This window comes from Pelodiscus sinensis, chromosome 14 (assembly GCF_052426305.1).
Source record: "Pelodiscus sinensis isolate ZL-2025 chromosome 14, ASM5242630v1, whole genome shotgun sequence".
Lineage (NCBI taxonomy): Eukaryota > Metazoa > Chordata > Testudines > Trionychidae > Pelodiscus > Pelodiscus sinensis.
This window is the reverse complement of record NC_143065.1, coordinates 29,213,446-29,233,385: the sequence shown is the minus strand read 5'-3', so window position 1 is coordinate 29,233,385 and position 19,940 is coordinate 29,213,446. Positions and strand designations below refer to the sequence as shown.

Here is a 19,940-nt window from a genome sequence, read left to right as displayed (position 1 = left end):
TTGGTGGGCCTGCTTTTTGGGGGCAAGTACCATAGCGTTAGGTAAGTGATTGTGATTATTTCTCTTGTAATGGTTCTGAACAGTTAGCTTTTATTAATGAATGTATATCTTTAGCCTGCTGCGGCACATCGCGCAGATACTTTCAATGAGTGCGCTACACTCACTGATTTCTCTGCTTCCAAACCTGAAACCGCAGGGAGCGGCAGAGAGATGCGTCCTCCCATCCTTTTTCGTGCACGGGGAGAAAGACAAGGCTCCTTGCACAACAACCTGCTGCTTTTCTCAGGGATGGGCCCCACCGCTGCTGCGGGGACCAGCCCGTTCCCCCCCCCCCGGACTCCGCCAGCGCGCTGTGCGCACACCTGTAGCGCCGGGCGCGCCTGCAGAATTTGAATGAGCGAGTCCCAGAGGCCAGGCAGAGGGCAGCGGCTTCCCAGTCCCAGCGCACATGTGCGGGCGCCCGGCACATGCTCGCTAGAGCCGCCGGGGGCTGTGGAGCATGAGCAGAAGTGAGGCGGGCGCATCAGACATCTTGGGCCGCTCTGCGCAGGGACCCTGAGCGCCAAGGCAAGGAGGCCCCCTCCCCCCTCACCCGGGTGCTGCTGCTGCTGCGCACACGGCCCTTTGTGTGGCTGCCTGACTCGGGCTTGCTCCTCCCCCCCCCCGTTGTCCCGGGCTGCGCAGAGCATCGCCCCCCCCATCTCCGTATCCCCCCTGCTCCCCCGTTTGCATTGATCTCAGCTCCTCGCCGAGACAAGATGGCAACGCCGGCAGCGGTCAATCCTCCCGGTGAGTAGCGGCGGCGGCCCCCTGCCCTGCGTCTGCGCCCCCCTCCCCGCGAGCATCTCCTGCGCTCGCCGCGCGCTGCCCGGGCCGGCTGGTGCAGGCTGCCGGGCTGCGAGCGGGACTCGGGCTGCTGTGCAGGGTGGCAGCGGGGAGGAGAAGCAGCGCTGGCCGCTGGCTCTGAACCCTGGCGCCTCTCGTGCTACCTAATAGAGCCAGGTGGGCGGGTTCGCTTAGAGGGCAGCTGTAGAGAAGGGATCAGCGTATTGTCAGCTGGGGAGGAGGAACCAGCCCTCGGCAGGGGCGAATCCCAGGCAGTCAAGTTCAACGCCTCTCGCACGCCCCCTTCTCTCCTGGGGGCCAACCGCTCCGGACCGATCCGGTGCGCTCCTCTTGGCCCTGCTGGGCGTCTCGCCGTTCACTTAATTGGAATAACACCAGGGATACGTTTGGCCCTAAGTTTCCATAGTTTTATGTGCTTCCAAGGCCTCTCCCCCGGATGCAGAGAGAGATCATTTCTCTCTCTCTCGAATTGTAAAACATCTTACTGTCGGTGGATAACAAGGCTGGAGATCTCGTTGATGTAACTGAGCATGTCTGTTTCAGGCACAGAGCCATTTTCACTCCTTTACTTTTGATCATCAAATTGCACCAAAGTGTTAACTAGACCAAAGATTCCCAACCTGTGGTCTGCAGAAGTCTGAGGCTTCCTAGGCTACCTCTAAGATTTCCAAAGGGGGCTGTGCTTCCATTCAAAAATGTTTAGGAGTTTGCAAATAAAGGTTCCTTTTTAGGGCACTGTGTTTTTCTAAAGGAAATCTTATCAGTTTCCAAGTAGCCCCTTTACCCCACCCTCCCATGATTTCCAAATAGGAGTAGCCCCTTTACCTAGAGCTAACTCAGAATGCTTACCCTGACTTTCTTGGATAAATAGTGAAAATTACAGCTCTATATAAGCCATCAAATTGGGGAAAAGAGGAAAGTATGGGTTTATAAGTAGAAAATAGGTCGGAGTAATAAAACATTCACTCATTTTGTGAGATGCAGTGTAAGAGCAATACTTTGTTGTTAAACAGTCTTTTCTTAGCCATTCTGTAACTAAGCCTACCAGAATTTCTACTGTTAACACTATGTATATGTTTATGCAAGGGAGGGATAATTAAGGATGGGATGGGTGTATAACTGAGCTGTAAATCTTTTGCTTGGAGTCAAAATACTGAAGTAAGATATTTTGGCCAATGTGGGTGGGGGTTGTGTGAGCTTCCCCCCTTTTTTTTTCTTTGCAAGTGCAGCAATACATTTCTTAAACATTTTTATCAATAGAAGCAACCGGTGCACATCTTTTGTGTTGGATTTTGGAGGGGCTTATTCTTTGGAGCATTACTGTAGATGCCATCAAATGAAAATTCTATAAAATATGAATGAATATATTCTGCGAGCATATGATACAGTGCCTGATATTGTTTAAATGAATACATCCTGTAGTATAGTTAAATCCTGGTTGACAGCAATAAGAGTTCTGCTTGAATAAGGATGGCAGAATTTGGCCCATATTCTTGGGGAGTGAATGCTGCTCTTCTTGTTCATGTATTTTCAGGCTGAAATTAGTGGAATTATTCGAGCAATCAATTTGTCTTAGTGAGGCTACGTCTACATTGCCAGTTTTTGCAGCAGAAAATTTGCTAATGAGGGACTAATTTGCTTGAGTTGCAAGATCATTTGCATATTTTCTGCAGATCCGTGTTTGTGCTAGGGGTTTTTGTGGAAAAACAAGCAGGCTACGTCTACGCTACAAAGTTTTTGTGCAAAAACCCGGGGAGCATCCACACCTCGAGAGTTTTTGCTCAAGGAAATTGACAGCAAAACTGCAGAACAGAAGGCTTTTTGCAGTGTACGTATACCTCCTTCTCTGAGGCATAACTCCTTTTTGCGCAGCAGCTCTTGTGCAAAAAGGCATGAGTGAACGCTCTTCAGGGTTTCCTGTGCCAAAAGAGCCAATCCGAAAAAGCACAGATGCTCTCATGGCCATTCTGTGAATGGCCATCAGCTTTCTTGCACAAGAACATCCATACAGTGTGGTTGTATCGCAAAAGCGATGCACTTTGAGGTGTGGACATGCTTTTGCACGAGAAGTTTTTGCACAAGAACTCTTTTGCAAAAGACTTCTTGTGCAAAAACCCTGCAGTGTAGACATAGCCACACTGGACATTTCCTTTTTTGTGCAAAAACCCTAGTAAAAAAATGGAGCGGCAGAAAATATGCAGATTAGAATATTTTCTGCTGCAAAAACTCATAGTGTAGATGTAGCCCCACACTGCTTGTTTTTGCGCAAAAACCCCTAGCGCAAAATGGCTCTGCAGAAAATATGCAAATGAGATCACGATTCAGTCCCTCATTAGCATATTTTCTGCCGCAAAAACTGGCTGTGTAGACATAGCCTGAGTGTTTGGCTTCAGTGTGTTAGTAGAGTGAGCTCAGCCCTTTGGCCCTCAAGATTGAATTTTTATTTTCAAAGTTCTAAATATTCAATGTAAATCAATATTTGATTACAGGTTAGTAAGTGAATATTATTTAACTCCCACCCTACAATATCGTATGCTTTAAAGGTGAAATTCTCATCACCCAGAGTACATGAGTTTGGGTGCATGTGAAATGCAGTACAACGAGCAGTTTAAATTCACCCTCCCCGGTTAAGGGAACAAGATTGCATTCTTCCTCCTAGCCACGATATTGGCTAGGGGCCACAACTTCTCAGTGTCACTTGGGCTGTTTCCTGGGGCTACTGGATCTTTTGCTCCACCCCTTTCTATACCCTCTATGGTGACCTGTACATGATTGTTGCATAGGTTCCTGTGGCATATAGGAGATGTAGAGTCAGGCCTGAGAGTAGGGATGTTAAATTTAGTTTAATCAACTAGTTGATGTAATTTCCATTGGCTAGTTGATAAGCGGGGAAACCTCAGCAGGGTTAGCTCCCAGCCCCAGGAGCTAACCCTGCTGCAGCTCTGCCTTTTAAATATATTAAGAGCTGGCAATGATGGGGACCTGGTGCTAGCAGGAGTAGCTGATTACCAGCTTGTGCTGGTCAGTTTCAGCAGCTGCTGAATCGGGGTGCGTGGGGCAGAGCAGCTGGGGTGCTGCCAGGTTGGTCCCGTAGCACTGCCCCTTGGCGCTGCGGGACCAACCCAGCAGCACCCCAACTGCTCTGTCCTAGGCGTCCCCGATTCAGCTGCTGGTCAGTTTCAGCAGCGGCTGAATCGGGGAAGCCGGGCGCAGAGCAGCTCCGATTGTCCGGCTGCACGGAGCACTTCCGGGTTCCCGATGGTGCCGGACCAATGAAGTTTTACTGTAATCACTTATTTCCAGAAGCTCAGATTTTTAAGTAAAACATCAAATTGTGTAAGTTGGCAACACAGAAGTACTTGGCAAACTGGTGGGTATAAATCTGTAGAGATCTGCATCTGTGTCTGAAAAATGAGCTGTAGATTAAGGATGTTAAGGACTAGTTGAATATCAGATAAGCAAATGCTTATCGGATAGTTGAGTCGATTAGTCAGTTCCCCCTCCCCCTTTATTAGATAGCAAAGGTGGGGTGGGGAGAAGAGAGGGTACTTCAAAGCAGCAGGGGACTTCCCGCTGGCCGTAGACTGCATGTGGAATTCGGCGTTCCTCCTTGGAAATGTACAAGTGCCTATCGACTAGCTGAGTAGTCGATGGAAATTCCATTGACTACTCGACTAGTAAATTACTCATTACTTAACATACTTAGTGTAGATATCTGCATTGACATCTGCAAATAACTCCAGTTTTGCAGGGTTCTATACATCTACCTTGCACTAGACTGCTATACGCTCAGTGTGTCTACATGGCAATGTAAGTCTGGGGTTACTGGGAGTCAAATCAGCTGACCCATGGCAGGGAATCCTAGACTTGAGCATCCACACTGCATTTTAACTCTAAATTAAGAGTTTTTTGATCTATGCTTGAACTAGTTCTCTGATGTTTATCTATACTGCAGTGCACAGATCTGAGTCTAAGTAAATGTATTTCAAAATGCCTCAGGCAGTCCCGTCCCTCATGCACCTAGAATGTGGAGCAGTGTGGGAAAACTGTACTGTCCACCTTCTTTCCTACCTGTGGCAGTGCCATTGATGGGATTCAGGTGCCATAAGCAGGAATACATAAACTGCATAATTAGCTTTTTTGGTGACTCTCTCCTTCAGAATAAGCCTTCTTAAACTATAGTCATTCTAAACAACCATCTAATGTGGGAATTGGGGTCTATGGATCACAGCAGCAGGAAAATATTTGTGTGCTCCTGTTCTGGAGAAATTAGGATGTTAGGCTTCAGGGCTGTCAAACTATTACAATGAAACTTTGTATTTCTTAATATTTAATACAGGATGTTCAGTGAAGGTGTTTGGTTTTATTTATTTATTTATTTTTGGTCTATTTGTTTTGCAGTTTGACATTAAAATGAAGGTATCAGAGAAAAAATTCACACATACACTCCAGCCTCTGGCTGCAAAGCAAGGAAGCATATACAGGCAGTCCCCGGGTTACGTACAAGATAGGGACTGTAGGTTTGTTCTTAAGTTGAATCTGTATGTAAGTCGGAACTGGCGTCCAGATTCAGACACTGCTGAAACTGACCGCCAGTTCTGACTTACATACAGAATCAACTTAAGAACCCCAGGCGTCCCCAAGTCAGCTGCTGCTGAAACTGATCAGCAGCTGATTCCAGGAAGCCCGGGGCAGAGCAACTCTGCCTCGGGCTTCCTGTAGTCAGCGCTGGTCAGTTTCAGCAGAAGCTGACTTGGGGACGCCTGGGGCAGAGCAGCTGGGGTGCTACTGGACCAACCCAGCAGCACCCCATCTGCTCTGCCCCAGACGTCCTGATTCAGCCGCTGCTGAAACTGACCAGCAGCGGCTGAATCAGGACCTGGGGCAGAGCAGCTGGGGTGCTGCCGGGTTGGTCCAGTAGTGCCCACGGGCGCTGCAGGACCAATCGGCAGCACCCCAGCTGCTCTGCCCCAGAGTCCAAAACAAAAGCCTGGTCTGCTGGGGGGGGGGAGCACACTAGCTGCGCCCCCCCCCCCAGCAGACCAGGGACACGGGGAGCAGAGCCGCAGCAGCAGCGGGGTGCCGCGCCTCTGAGGCTTTGCTCTGGCAAAGCCTCAGAGGCGAGGGACCCCGCCACGGCTGCGGCTTCAGTCTGGGTGCCTGTGGTCTGCTGGGGACGGTCCCCAGCAGACCACAGGCTCCCGGACTGAAGCCGCAGCCGCGGGGGGGTCCCGCGCCTCTGAGGCTTTGCCAGAGCAAAGCCTCAGAGGCGCGGGGAACCGCCGCTGCTGCCGCTTCAGTCAAAGCGGCAGCAGCGGCGGTTCCCCGCGCCTCTGAGGCTTTGCTCTGGCAAAGCCTCAGAGGCGCGGGACCCCCCCGCGGCTGCGGCTTCAGTCCGGGTGCCTGTGGTCTGCTGGGGACCGTCCCCAGCAGACCACAGGCACCGGGTCTCAAGGGGCAGCAGCAGCGGTTCCCGCGCTTCTGAGGCTTTGCTCTGGCAAAGCCTCAGAAGTGCGGGAACCCGCCCGGTGCCCCCGGTCTGCTGGAGACGGTCTCCAGCAGACCAGGGGCACCGGAGCAACTTACGAACGGGGCTTTCTCGCCCCGACTCCGGGGTGAGAAAGCTCCGTTCGTAAGTGCGGATCCGACGTAAGTCGGATCCGCGTAAGTCGGGGACTGCCTGTACTCAGGGCTTGGGTGTAGTATGCTGCAACACTCCTCCCCCCAGGATTCCTTATTGGTGCACCCCAGAAAGCAGGGATAAGTGATCCCCAGGAAGCCGCAGAGAAGTTTTGAGGCTAGGCCCCACTCACTGCCCTGATGCACACACAACCCAAATGCTCCTAGAGAGGGGGAGAGAGAGTGTGTGTGTGGAGGGGAAGCAGAGAGGAGTAGGGTTGAAACAGCTGCACTTCAGGGAGGAGTCTGGGCAGCTTGTTGAAGGTTATCCCTCCTCCTATTGTGCTGTCCATGTGGACTTTCAGTGCTAATTTTGTGCTGAAAGTGGATTGATCAAAGCACACTGTGGAGCTTTTAGTACAGGGCAGCTCAGTCAGTGCATGACTAAGAGCCCTGCATGGGTACAAATTTTGTATCTACATCTGCAAAAAATGAGCTGTGGATATCTGCATCCTCATATGCGGATGCAGATATCCACAGATTTGCAGGGCTCTATGATTGGCAGGCTCGTGCTGGATTGATTGACATCCCAGACTCCTGCATGCTACCTGTTTGTCTAGACAAGCCATCTAGTTTTGTTGCTGGAATTCTCAGCAAAGAGTCCAAGGACTGAAAGTCTGGTGACTAAAGTATTATGTCACCCTTATAAGTGGCTTCACCTTATCTCCATTGAAAATGAGGAAAAATGGACTTATGTTTAAAGCCCTCAACTGGGAATCTGGAGATCTGGATTTTATTCTCATCTTTTATCAGAGTTAATTTTGCCTTTAAATATTGTGGGTTCTTCGGTTTGAGGGGTGTGTGTGTGTGGTGTGGTGTGTGGTTTTTTTGTTTGTTTTGTTTTTGTTTTGTTCAACCCATTCTAGTGCATTAGGCTTCAGAAATCTTAGAGATATTATATAATACATGTTACTCTAAGCCCTGGAACTTCTTTTCTTTATTGCTACAGTGCTAACACCTTTGCTCTGACTATAGTGTAGACTAGTCAATAAACTCCCAAAATAATTTAATAATATCATTGGGAAGAAACTTGGTGCTATAATGATGGAGACTATAATCTTTAATGTATGTACGGTAAAGAAATTGTGTGCAAGATACTGTTAAAACTAGGGATGTAATAAGTGTAGTCGATTAGCTGATTAGCAAAAGCTTATAGGCTAATGCTGTAGACTACACGCATTTTCCTCCCCCCTCCCAACCAGTAAAATTTTTAGCAGGCTAGCCAGCAGCCCAGCTTAGTTCTGGCTCATGCCAGGTGCTGGACCTACCCCTGCTGTCACTCTGCATTTAGGCTATGTCTACACTACAAGGTTTTTGCACAAAACCAGCCATTTTTGCACAAAAACCGGTGGAGTGTCCACACCTCAAGTGTGTTTTTGCGCAAGAAAATCGACAGGACAGATGGCTTTTGCCGGTAGAGAGTTATTCCTCTCCCCACAAGGAATAACTCCTTTTTGAGCTACAGCTCTTGTGCAAAAAGGCAGGTGTGGATGTTCCGGAGGGGTTTTTGCGCAAGAAACCCCCATCCAAAAAAGCACAGGTGCTCTGATGGCCATTCTGTGAATGGCCATCAGAACTTTCTTACGCAAGAGTGTCCTTGCAGTGTGGACACTCTCTTGTGCAAAAGCACATCGCTTTTGCGATGCGCTTTGAGGTCTGGACACGCTTTTGTGCAAGAACTCTTCCGCAAAAGGCTTCTTGTGTAAAAACCCTGCAGTGTAGACAAAGCCTTTGTGTATTAGAAGCTGGGCAGGCACGCAGCCTGGCTCAGTTCCAGTTTGCGATGGATCCGGGAACTTAGACCCTGCACCCCTTCAGATAGGGGCTGCTGCCATCCGGTACTGCTGCCTCTTTATCAGAGGCAGCAACATAGGGCATCAAGCAACTGGTCTGCAAAAGAAGCTGTTTTTTTAACTGGCTCCCCTTGGGGACTAGTTCCTGTTTGGCACCCCATGCTGTTGCCTCTGCCCCTGGGGACTATAGAATAGTTGACTAACCAATAAGAATTCATGAGGTTACTCAACTATTCAATTAATTGATATTTAATATCCCTAGTTAAAATAAATCTTTATAATGGAGCAGGCATTAGCTAATAGCAGGCTTAGTTAAACTGAAGATTTTTTTTCTCATGTGATGTTCATAGCTTTCCTGCTACTGAATTAGTCCTTAATCCAGTCATAGTACAATGTATTATTTCAGTGCCTCTTAATTCAATTCTGTGATGCAGTTTAATTTTAAAACCATCTTCAAAGCAATAACTTGTATTAAAAGCATACATTTTGTGGTATTTTTAAATTAGAAATGAATGAATTTCAGAATGTAATTGTGGTCTCAATGTTTGAATTTGCAAATTAAAAATTATATGCTTTGTTTTAAATGATGCTGCAGGCTTTAATGTATCACTGTGCTTCTTAATAAAAAGACAGTTGCTGAAGAGATGATGTTGCTGATTTTTCTTTTCAGAAAGAAAACTATAAGTTTTGGGTAGACAAGGAAAAATAAAAGTAGTTCTATCATGTGCAAAATAAGGTTATTGATGTAGCCAGTTTCTAATAGGGATGTAAATGGATAACTGGTTAACCAGTAAGCCTCACCTTTATCCAGTAGGGGCTAGAATAGTTCCCCGCCCACACCGCAGGGGGCTGCTTCAGTGCTGCAGAGCTTCTAACAAGAAGGAGTTGCTCCAGCCATCTGGTCTGTGATGGATCTGGCCCCTTCGCTGCAAGTTATATGCTAGGGATGTTAACTAGCTGTTAATTTGCTAGCAAGCAGTCGATGAAATTTCTATCGACTACTTGACTAGTCGATAGGCACTTCAGCGTTTTGCCTTTGAAATGTACAAGATCCCCAGCAGGGGCTCTTGTGCGTTTCAAAGTTGGAACAGCACGTAGAGCCCAGGGCTAGCGGGAAGTCCCGCTGACTCCAGGGTCCACACGGGCACTTCCACTTTCAAATGCACCAGAGCCCCTGCTGGGGACTCTTGCACATTTCAAAGTTGGCATGCTGCATGGAGCCCAGGGTCAGCTGCAGAGTCCCTAGCTGACCCCAGGCTCAGTACAGTGCTGAGGCTTTGAAATGCTGGTTGGAGCCCGAGATCAGTTGGGGACTCCCCAGCTGACCCCAGGCTTCATGAGATGCTGCTGCTTTTAAGTACCTCCCTTTTCTTCCCCTCCCTTGCTGCCCCTATCTGAGGGTGTGTCTACACTACAGAGTTTTGTCAGAAAAAATGGCCGTTTTTCAAACAAAACTGAGTTACGTGCACTCTGCAGTCTTGTTCTTCTGAAAGTAAATTTGGTAAACCTCTTTGGTAAACATTGGTAAACATTGGTAAACCTCTTTCTATGAGAGAGCCTTTTTCTGAAAGAGCTCTTTCAAAAAAAGGTGTGTGTGGATGGGGAAGAGGGAGTTCTTTCGAAAGAAGAGGAAAGAGGAAAGAGCACAGGTGCCCTGGTGACCGCTTCGTCCATAGTAATTACCGCTTACATGTGAGAGAGCATCCACGCTGAATGGACACTATCTTTAAAAAAAAGCAGATTGTTTTTTTCAATGCACTTTTATGTGTGGATGCTCTCTTTCGGAAGATCTCTTCTGAAAAAAGCTACTTCCGAAAGAAGCCTGCAGTCCTGGTGTAGCCTGATAGAGGCAGCAGTGGGGGCGGGAGGAGGGAGCAACTAGTCGACTATCCGATAAGCATTTGCTTATCGGATAGTCGACTAGTCCTTTACATTCTTATTACACGCTGACTTCCCAGGGACAGGGTGAGCTTTCCAGGGAAGCTTTGCTGCAGGCTCTGCAGAATAAAACTTATTTAAACTTTATACTGCAGAGCCTGTTAACTGCTAGGATGTTTAGTGGTTATTGGTTACATTGTTCAAATGCCTTTTTACATCTCTGCTTTCTAGGATGACCGATACAGTATAGCATTTTTTGTCATTATGAGGATGAATTCAACTCTGGCTTCAGTGATTTGTAAGGATAATGGGGTGGGATACAGGGTAACTTTAGATTTTAAACTTCAGGGCTGTGTCTACACTGGCATGAATTTCCGGAAATGCTTAAAACGGAATACTATTCCGTTTTCAGTTTTTCCGGAAAGGAGCATCTACATTGGCAGGCTGCTTTTCCGGAAAAGCCCTTTTTCCGGAAAAGCGGCTGTGGCCAATGTAGACGCGCTTTTCCGGAAAAGAGCCCCGATCGCCATTTTCGCGATCGGGGCTTTTTTCCGGAAAAGGCTACTGGGCTGTCTACACTGGCCCTTTTCCGGAACAGTGTTCCGGAATAAGGACTTATGCCCGAGCGGGAGCAGAATAGTTTTTCCGGAATAGTGGCTGATTTTGTACAGTAGAGCGTCGTTGCTTTTCCGGAAATTCAAGGGCCAGTGTAGACAGCTTGCAGCTTATTCCGGAAAAGCGGCTGATTTTCTGGAATAAGTGGCCCAGTGTAGACACAGCCCAGGGGATAGCCGAGTTAGTCTGCACAGGATAAACTTAAACAACAACAAATGGTCTGGTAGCACTTTATAGACTAACAAAACATGTAGATGATATCATGAGCTTTTGTGGGCTGTGCCCATGAAAGCTCATGATACCATCTATATGTTTTGTTAGTCTATAAAGTGCTACCAGACCATTTGTTTAAGTTTAGATTTTAAATAATTACAAAGGGCAGAGCAAAGGTGTTAACACTAACTTATGAAAATTAGCATGCTAATAAAAAAACCATGCTAGTAAGGTGAGAGAAGATGATCTTGTGTGTTAAGTCATTGCACTGGGGTGTAGGTGATTTGGATTCAATTCCTCGTTCTCTTGAAGATTTCTTGTGTGACCTTGGTAGAGTCAGTTAATCTTTCTTTGCCTCTGTAAAATGACTCCCTTTCTCCCCCTCTTCATTTGCCTTTTTATTTTTTTTTATTTTGTTTGTATGCTCTCTGACACAGGTCCTGTATCTCACTATATGATGTGTTTTCCTTTTCTACAGTGCAGTGTTGCTAACACAGTTTGGAATTGTTTTCTTTTTTCCCTTAATAATAAATGTAAATGCAACAAATTATATCAAAAAAGCTAGCACAGTAGCAGTCCATAACAAATGAATGTCTACATCTAAATATCAACAGGGCCTTGTGAGATCAGATCCTCTGTGCAAATTGGGGTAAATTACACCAGAAGAGGATCTGCCTAGTAGAATATCGTTAGGAAGGGGTTTCTGTGTGGATTACTGAAGGCAGCGAGTATTCACATTAAAAGATAATCTCATTGTATCTATAAGCTCCTTTTTTTTTTTTTTTTTTTTTTTTAATCCAAGAGATACCAGGATTTCTTTGGAAAAGCAGGCCTTCACAATGCACACAAAGGACAATTCTTTGCATTGTAAGTAGATCTAGATGCAGTATTGCTGAAATGTTTTCATGTTCTGAAGAACAGGAAAGCCTCTTTTTATCAGCCTACTTCTCTGCAATCCCATCTTCCTTCTTTTTTGTTCCCCTCGCCGTTTTGCTCAGATCACTCTCCTCATTTCACTTTCCTTCTCACAGCTCAAATTTCTTTCCATGTTGTATAACCACTTTAACTGCCAGAGTTAATGCTGGGGCTGTGCTCAGTGGTGTTCTTGCTTCCCAGTGACTATTATTTAAACAAATGCTGCACTGTTGCTTCCCTCAAGTTCTAAAACAGCATTTAAGTCCCATCTTTATTCAATAGAGCTAGCAGCCTTCCCTAAGGGATGGTGAGGCTTTCTCGTTCTAACCCACCTGCTTTTCATGGAAAGCACTGTTTAAAGTGGTCCTCTGTGCTGCGGGAGAGGGGGTGGGTGGGAGGCTTTTCACACTGCCCCCGCCTTCAGCAAAATCTCTCCGCTCCCATTGGCCGGTTTCTGGCCAGTTAGAACTGAAAGATTTTGCTGGGGGTGGAGACAGCGAAGCCTCCTCTCTCCCGCACCCCTTTCTATAGTGCTGAGAACCACAGGGAGTAGCTAATCACTTTGAATGGCAGGGGGCAGGCAGGCTGGATTAAAAGGCTGGGAGGTCTGGATCCAGCCTGTGGGCCATATCTTGCCAGCCCTTATATTATGGCAATGTAAGATAAAAAGGAATAGTAACTGGGTCTAATATCATTGACTGTGTTATCCAATGTAGTGCCCCTTCTACCACGAAAAAGAGGCAGTAGTCTTGGCTTACCAAGCAAGTGCTGGTGGGTTTTTTTTTCTCCCTCCCCAATCCCCTGACATGGGTCATACCTTTGTCAGGCTGTGGAGGTCACTATGTAGTCCATTGATTAGCTGCTGTTTGTAACAGTAGCTACTGGAAAGGGGTTACTCATAAAAGTAGCTATAAAATTGACATTTGGCTACTGCTGGTAACTGTTCCCTTTGTGTCCTCTGAGACACATTTGTTTTGTTTATTGACAAAAACATTTTTTTTCTTTCAGCACTTTAGAGCCAGTGCAGCTGTGGAAACAAGAGCTAGATTTTTTTTGTTGTTGTTTCATGCATGATCAACAGAATTGCTAGCTCAGGATCATTGTTATTGGTGGTAATGTGAGAACACTGCTTAATTGTCAGAAAGCAGGTTGACCTTAAAGGGCTGTCAGCTAGAAAAGCCTTGTTTTGAAATGGAAAATGTCTAAATTCCTAAACACTAAGCAGCAACGCAAGTAACAGTAACCACAGAAGTCAGTGGATGCTGACCCGTATGACTGATGAATTCATTTTCAGACTTCAGAGTCCTCCTAGGAGTCAGTAAACATGAACACCAACATGTTGTTTTACAGAATTCACTTTTAATGTAGTGCTTGAAATTCCTTGACCATCTGTGTCACCTTGAAAGTGTTCTGTGGCAGCTACTGAGATGGACAATACGAAGCTAGATTCTGTAACCCAAACTTATACTGACTTTCATGGGACTTTTGGTTGCTGTGAGAATATAGTACTGGGGGGAGGGCATGTGCTCCAGATTAGCACTGTCCAGCTAATGTACCCAATTGTTTCAATACTCTAATTCTCTATACTAAAGAGCTGTGTGTTGTGCAGTGTTCACCAATAGGTAATATATTATCTCTGTACAGGGGATACCTGTTCAGCACTTTTGGGGAACTATTAAAAATTTGAGGTGTATTCTGTTAGTATGGGAGAGTTTCGGGGTGTAACACATTAGCCAATTGTGCTGTGTCCCACTCTAATGGCTGATTGACATAGAGTATAGTAACCTATTACTACTACCAGCTGTTGAGTTTCTTCTTGAGATTAACCTGTAGTGGTCCGTGCTTTTAATGGTAGGTCTTGGGTAGGGCTGTAAAATCCCATTTAATTAGTTAACCAATTAATTGGGGGTGGGCGAGGACTGCTTCAGCCAGGCTGGAGTGCCCCCCACCCACAGCGGGCCCCGTGGAGCTAGAGCAGCCCACTATCTACAGTGAGTGGGGGGGCTGGTGCAGCCCCCAGCGGTTAACTAGTTAACTGTTCACATCCTTAGTCCTGAATACAAGAGTGAGGGTATGTCTACACAGCAAAGTTATTTCTAAATAATTTTCCTAGCGTCTACACAAGCCAGCCGCTATTTCGAAATTATTTCAAAATAGCAGAGGGCTTATTTCGAAATTGGTAAACCTCATTCTACGAGGAATAGCACCAATTTCAAAATAGCGATTTCAAAATAGGCGCTGTGTAGACAGGGAATGGGGCTATTTCAAAATAGGGGGCCTCCAGCCCTTCCCAGGGTGCCCTGGTGGCCACTCTGGGCACAAACAGGAAATCTCCTCTCCTCCCTCCCCCTCCCAAAGCCCTTAAAGGGGTAGAGTCTGGCCACAGTCTTTTGTGGCTAGCACCAGGCCTGCCAGCCCAGAGCCACTCTGCTGCTGCCCCTGACCCAGGCTGCAGCATGAGCCAGCAAGCCACTGACAGCCAGCCCTCCACCGCGCCCCAGGACCAGTCTGCCAGCTCCCAGGGTCCGGAGAAGGCGGGCGCCTTCCTGGTTCAGTGTGGAGATCATGTTGCTGATTGAGGTTTGGGGGGATGCTGCCAGCGTCCATGATCTGTGCATTAGACAGAGGAATGCGGCCGTCTATGGCAGGATAGCTGCCAGCTTGGCCACCAAAGGCCATAAGCGAACCCAAGAGCAGGTTCGGATGAAAATTAAAGAGCTGCAGAAGGCGTATGCCAAGCCACGGGGGCAGTTCCCAATCAGGGGCAGAGCCAGAGAGCTTCCCCCATTTGGACGCCCCGGTCCACATCCTGGGGGGCGGGATGGTCTGTGCCCCCCATGTGGTCATCAACCCTGGGGCAGAGGGCCCTGACCAGGGCAAGGAGGAGGAGCTGCAGGAGGCCGGAGGGAGCGTGCCGTACAGCTAGGACCCCCGAGCCGTCCCAGCGGACTTGTCGCCAGTGTCGTCTGAGGCCGGTGAGGCAACAACATGTGAGTGCCATCACTGTCCCCTTATGCAGGGGCGGAAGGGGAGGGAGACTGGGGACTGCGCGGGCTGAGCCTTGCTGACCACGGATCATTCAGCAACCTGTGCACTTGCGAGTACGTGCCGTGCCACCCCTGGGCACGTGGCCCCAGCTGGCTGCCACACAGGGGCCTTGGCCTGTTAGCCACACGCATGTGTGAAGAGACCTGACATTCTCCTGAACCTGGGGCGGGACACAGCAGGACGCCCTCCCTCCACAAGCCCCCTCTACACAGAGGCAGGGGATGTTTCCTGCCTCCGCCCCTCCTCCCCACACACACTGATGCAGCACAGGGGCATGAGTGCGGTCTTGGGGCAGCTCCCACTCCCGGGGATAGCAGGACATCCTGAACATGGCCTGTGTGCAAGCACATCGGCTCTGATGGTGCAGAGAACTGTCGTCCTTGCTTACAGAGGGAGGCTGGACTTCACCCACTGTGTCCCCAGGGATAACTGACCACTTCTCTTCTTTCTCCACAGCTGTACCAGCTGCGAGTGCAGGGCGAACCACCCCGCCCAGGACATCCTCTTGCACCCGAGCACTCTGCAGGCTGACCCATGCACAAGAGGACTACCAGTGCAGCACCTGGGGGTACTGCGAGCCCTGCACCGCACCCTCAACCACTGGGTCCAAGAAGACCTGCAGCTCTGGTGGGAGAGCTGGCGGGAGCAGCTTGCCCAGGGCCGTGCCATCTGCGGGTACCTGCAGACCCTGATGCAGAGATTGCTGCCTCCTGCCGCTCCAGCCCCTGCTGTCTCCCCAGCTACCTCTCCTCCTCCCACTCCTTCTCCCCCCTCCTGCTTCTCCCTTCACACCCTCCACGCCCTCCCTCCCCCCGCCGGGGATGCCAAAGCCCCCGCACCCATGGTGCTGGGAGACAGTTGGGCTGGCGAGACTCCCAACCCTGAGCCCCAAGCTTCTCCTCCTTCTTCCAGCTCCCTCCTCCCAGGTTTCCCCCTCCTCTCACCTCCTCTCTCCTGCTGCCTTTCCCCTGTCTCACCTGAGTTTCATTCCCCCGCCCCCCCCGGTTTTGTTCAATAAAGAGACTTTGTTTTCATGAACACGTCTTTTATTTTACATCAGGAAGGGGGGTTAGGGAGGGGTAAGTGGAAGGACGTGAGGGAGGAAGGAGGCACAAGCCCCATGGGGCAGACCAGGGAGACTGTTACTGCTCCTCCAGGTGGAAGCTCTCCCGCAGGGCTTCCCGGATACGGACAGCCCCCCATGGATCTCCCGAATGGCAGCCATGCCGGGCTGCATGTACAAGCCGGTCAAGTGGTTGGCCTCTGCCATCCAGCCTGGCAGGAAAACCTTCCCATTCCACTCACACAAATTGTGCAGCACACAGCATGCTGCCATCACGTGCGGAATATTCCACTCTGAGAGGTCCAGGCGGGTGAGGCGGCATCTAAAACGGGCCTTCAGCCGGCCGAAGGCCTCCTTCACTACGATGCAGGCCCTCCTCAGCCTGGCATTAAATGCCTGTTGAGTTGAGGTGTCCCGTGTAGGGCTTCATGAACCAGGGTTGTAGGGGATAAGCCGCATCCCCCACCAGGCAGACAGGCATGTCCACATCTCCGACCCTGATGTGGTTGGGGGAAAAAGTCCCGGTGTGCAGCCTCTGGCACATGGAGAAGTTGCGGTAGACCCACGCATCGTGCTCTGCTGGACCAGCCCACATTGATGTCCACAAAGTGGCCCCGGTGGTCAGACATAGCCTGCAGGATGACAGAAAAATACCCCTTCCAGTTGATGTACAGGGAGTCCTGGTGGTCCAGGGCACAGATGGGGATGTGTGTCCCATCTATAGCCCCCTCCCCCCCGCAGTTGGGGAAGCCTAGGGCGCTAAACCCCTCAATGACCGTGTCGACATTGGTGAGGTGGATGACTGTGGAGTGGCACTGTGTTGATGGCCTTGACCACCTGCAGAGGGACACACAAAATCGAGAGTCACTGGGGTGCCAAGGGGGCTGAGAGTGCCCTGTTCCCCAGGAGCAACCCCCCTGGCAATCCTGGCCACCGCAGGTAGTCCTTAGTGTGGGTGGGACAGAACAAACAGACCCGGAGAGGGGACTTTCATCACCTCCCCTCTCCCTTTTCCCTAGGGCAGCCCATTCCCTCCTTGCACCTCCGCCCCCCGGCACAGTGGCCAGAGATTGCCATACCTGCATGAGCACTGCTCCGAAGGTGGATCTCCCCATGCCGAACTGGTTCACCACAGATCGGTAGCTATCCAGCATGGAGCGCTTCCATAGAGTGATGGCCACATGCTTCTGGAGGGGAATGGCAGGCCTTGTGTGTGTCCCGTCCCCATAGAGCAGGAGCGAGCCACTCACAGACCTCCAGGAAGGTGTCCTCCTTCATCCTGAAGTTCTGGATCTATTGTTGGTGTCCAGGACGATGTGGTCCCACCAGTCAGTGCTGGTGTCCTGATGCGAGTTGTGGCGAGGCACGCTGGTGTCCAGGAGCTGCCGCTGCTCCTCCACATACCCCAGGAGGGTCTGGAAGAAGGCCTGAGGGTTAGGTTGCTGCAGATCCTGCGAGGCAGCCTGCAGAAAGTGCTGCTAGGCTTGCAGCAACAAGTCCAAGAGAAGCACCAGAGTGCCCAGAGGCAGTTCCGTTTCCATGCTGCAGAGTAGTGTGGTGTCCTGAATGAAGGCAACCAGAGCACGCGGAGGAAAAAAATGCTTTGCTGTCCCTCAGTGAGGTAGGCAAGCAAGCAGGGAAACCTGAGAACTGGCTGTCCAGGGGGATCCCTTTAAGCACGGACCTCAGATACTTTGTGTGGCTGCTGCCTGAAGCTAACTCCTGACCTGATGCCCTGCCAGAACCGGTTCTGGCCGGCCTTAAATGTGATTCAGCGTCCAATCCGTGTGGACACGCTATTTTGAAATAGCAAAATGTTATTTTGAAATGAATTTTGTGTCTAGATGTGTTATTTAGAAATAACTATTTTGAAATCAGATATTTTGAAATAACGCTGTAGTGTAGACAGACCCTCACTGACTAAATATGGGCAGAGTTAAAGGTGCTTGGTTAAAACAATGGGTGCAACCCTTCTATAGACCTTCAGCACCTTTGGTTTTTTTCCTCCCAAAACTGCTCATGTGGTGATGCTGAGAATAGCAAGAGAATAGCAAGAGAGAAAAATGAATATAAAATGTAAATACATGAAAGCTCTGAGTGATGTATCCGTTTGCTTTTAATAACAAGAACCAATTAAGTTCCTCTGGTTGTATCATTTCAGCTCCAATTTATAACAGTAAGCTGAAAAACAAGTAAACACAGGATTTTGTTTTGTTGTCATGTTACTTGCAGTGCTGCACCTTGACATTATTAAAATCCTGGTCATTCAAATGTAATGAGATGAACCAAGCTGAATTTTTAGTTTTCATTCCTTGAGTCTGCCTTTATTTCAGGTTCCAGTAGGGGGTCAATAAATATAGTTCTCTCCTCTAAGTATTACACCATTGGCATCCAAAAAATGTAAATGTTTTTTGAAATTGCCACAGTTTTTGTGATGACAGAGAAAACATATTGTAATTTGGAAAGATTCAAAGGATGTCCTTGGATATGAGTTTCCCAGACATTGTTTTCATGCCTTAGAGAGTTATGACACAATTCCACCAAGACTCGGTAGGGTGAATTCTCCCAGAGATAAATTCTAATTATAGTTAGCATTTGAACATGTTTGTAACAAGTATTAATAATTTGAGAGGAGAGGGAAATACTAAAAGAGTTGTTACTGAGAAGATTCACAGTTGTTTCAAGGAACATAAACTATAATGTAGTGATAGATTACTTCACTTTTTTCTTGTATGTCACTCTGCATTATATAGCAGTCCTGAACAGGTCAAGCTCTGGTCTGTACCACAGCAGAAAATTAAGATGAGGTACAGAAAATGGAAAGAAGTGCTATACCTGATATTAGCATATTGCCTTCTCCAAAGCCGCTGCATTGATAGAGTTTAGCCCAGTGGGGCCCTGTTTTAGTTGGGGAGTTTCGGTATGACAGAAATACAAATAATAGGCTACACTAGAGCGCTTACTGTGGTATAGCTGCACTAGTGCAACTGCACTACTATAAGCTCTCTTTTGTAGCCCCCTGTAAACCAATGGGAAAAGGCTCTCCTGTTGACTTAACTGCCACTGCTCATTGTAGGTGAATTAGTTATGTCAGGAGCTCTCCCACTGACAGAGCACTGTCTACACCTGTGTTTAAGCGACAAAAGTTATACTGACATAGGAGTGTTGTCTTATTCACACTAGGGATGTAATAGTGTAGTCCAGGGGTTCTCAAACTTTGTGTTACCGTGACCCCTCCTAAGTTGCTCATGACACCCCCCCTCGGGGGGGGGGGCTGGGACCCACAGTTTGAGAAACAATGGTGTAGTCGATTAACCGATAAGCAAAAGCTTATAGGTTAATGCTATAGACTTACACACATTCTCCTCCTCCCCCTTGCCAGTAAATTTTTTAGCTGTGGCTGTGGCTCTGCATTTAAAGTGTATTAGGAGCCAGGTGGGCAGGCAGCCCAGTTCAGTTCCGACTTGGGCCGGATCCGGAAGCTCAGACCTCTTCCTCCTGGGCAGGGGCTGCCCGGGCACTATAGAACAGTCGACTAACCGATAAGAATTCCTGAGGTTAATAGACTATATAATTAACCAATATTTAACATCCCTAAGTCACACCGAGTGACACAAGTTGTATCGACATAAGTGGTAATGTAGACATACCTTAGAGAAGTTTCAAAGCTGAGGGTATGGTAGTTGCAACGCTGTTCACGGAGTGCTGTAGGGAAACTGCTGTTGTGTGTGTCCATGCTGTACTCCTTGTGATGGTGGTGCATGTCCACATTAGCAGCTTTTGCAATGGCACAGAGTGCAGTGCATTGTGGTAGCCATCCCATTGTGCAATTGGCTGCAGTGTGCTTTGGGGAGGGTTTGCAGTGGCAGGCATGTCTCATGATGCAGGTT

The 19,940-nt window shown here is 48.5% G+C and overlaps 1 protein-coding gene across 6 annotated transcripts in view; it reads left to right on the top strand.

Moving 5' to 3' along the window:
* Positions 1-488: 488 nt before the first annotated feature.
* Positions 489-19,940, top strand: part of ARNT2 (aryl hydrocarbon receptor nuclear translocator 2) — a 172,804-nt gene continuing 153,352 nt past the window's right edge. For 2 of the 6 annotated variants that reach the window (XM_075897104.2, XM_075897103.2), the window contains exon 1: positions 489-789. In XM_075897104.2, the coding sequence (XP_075753219.1) occupies positions 759-789 (31 nt within the window). In that variant the 5' untranslated portion in view covers positions 489-758. The remainder of the gene's footprint in view (positions 790-19,940) is intronic. The other 4 variants (XM_075897106.2, XM_075897105.2, XM_075897109.2 and 1 more) reach the window with 3 other exon arrangements.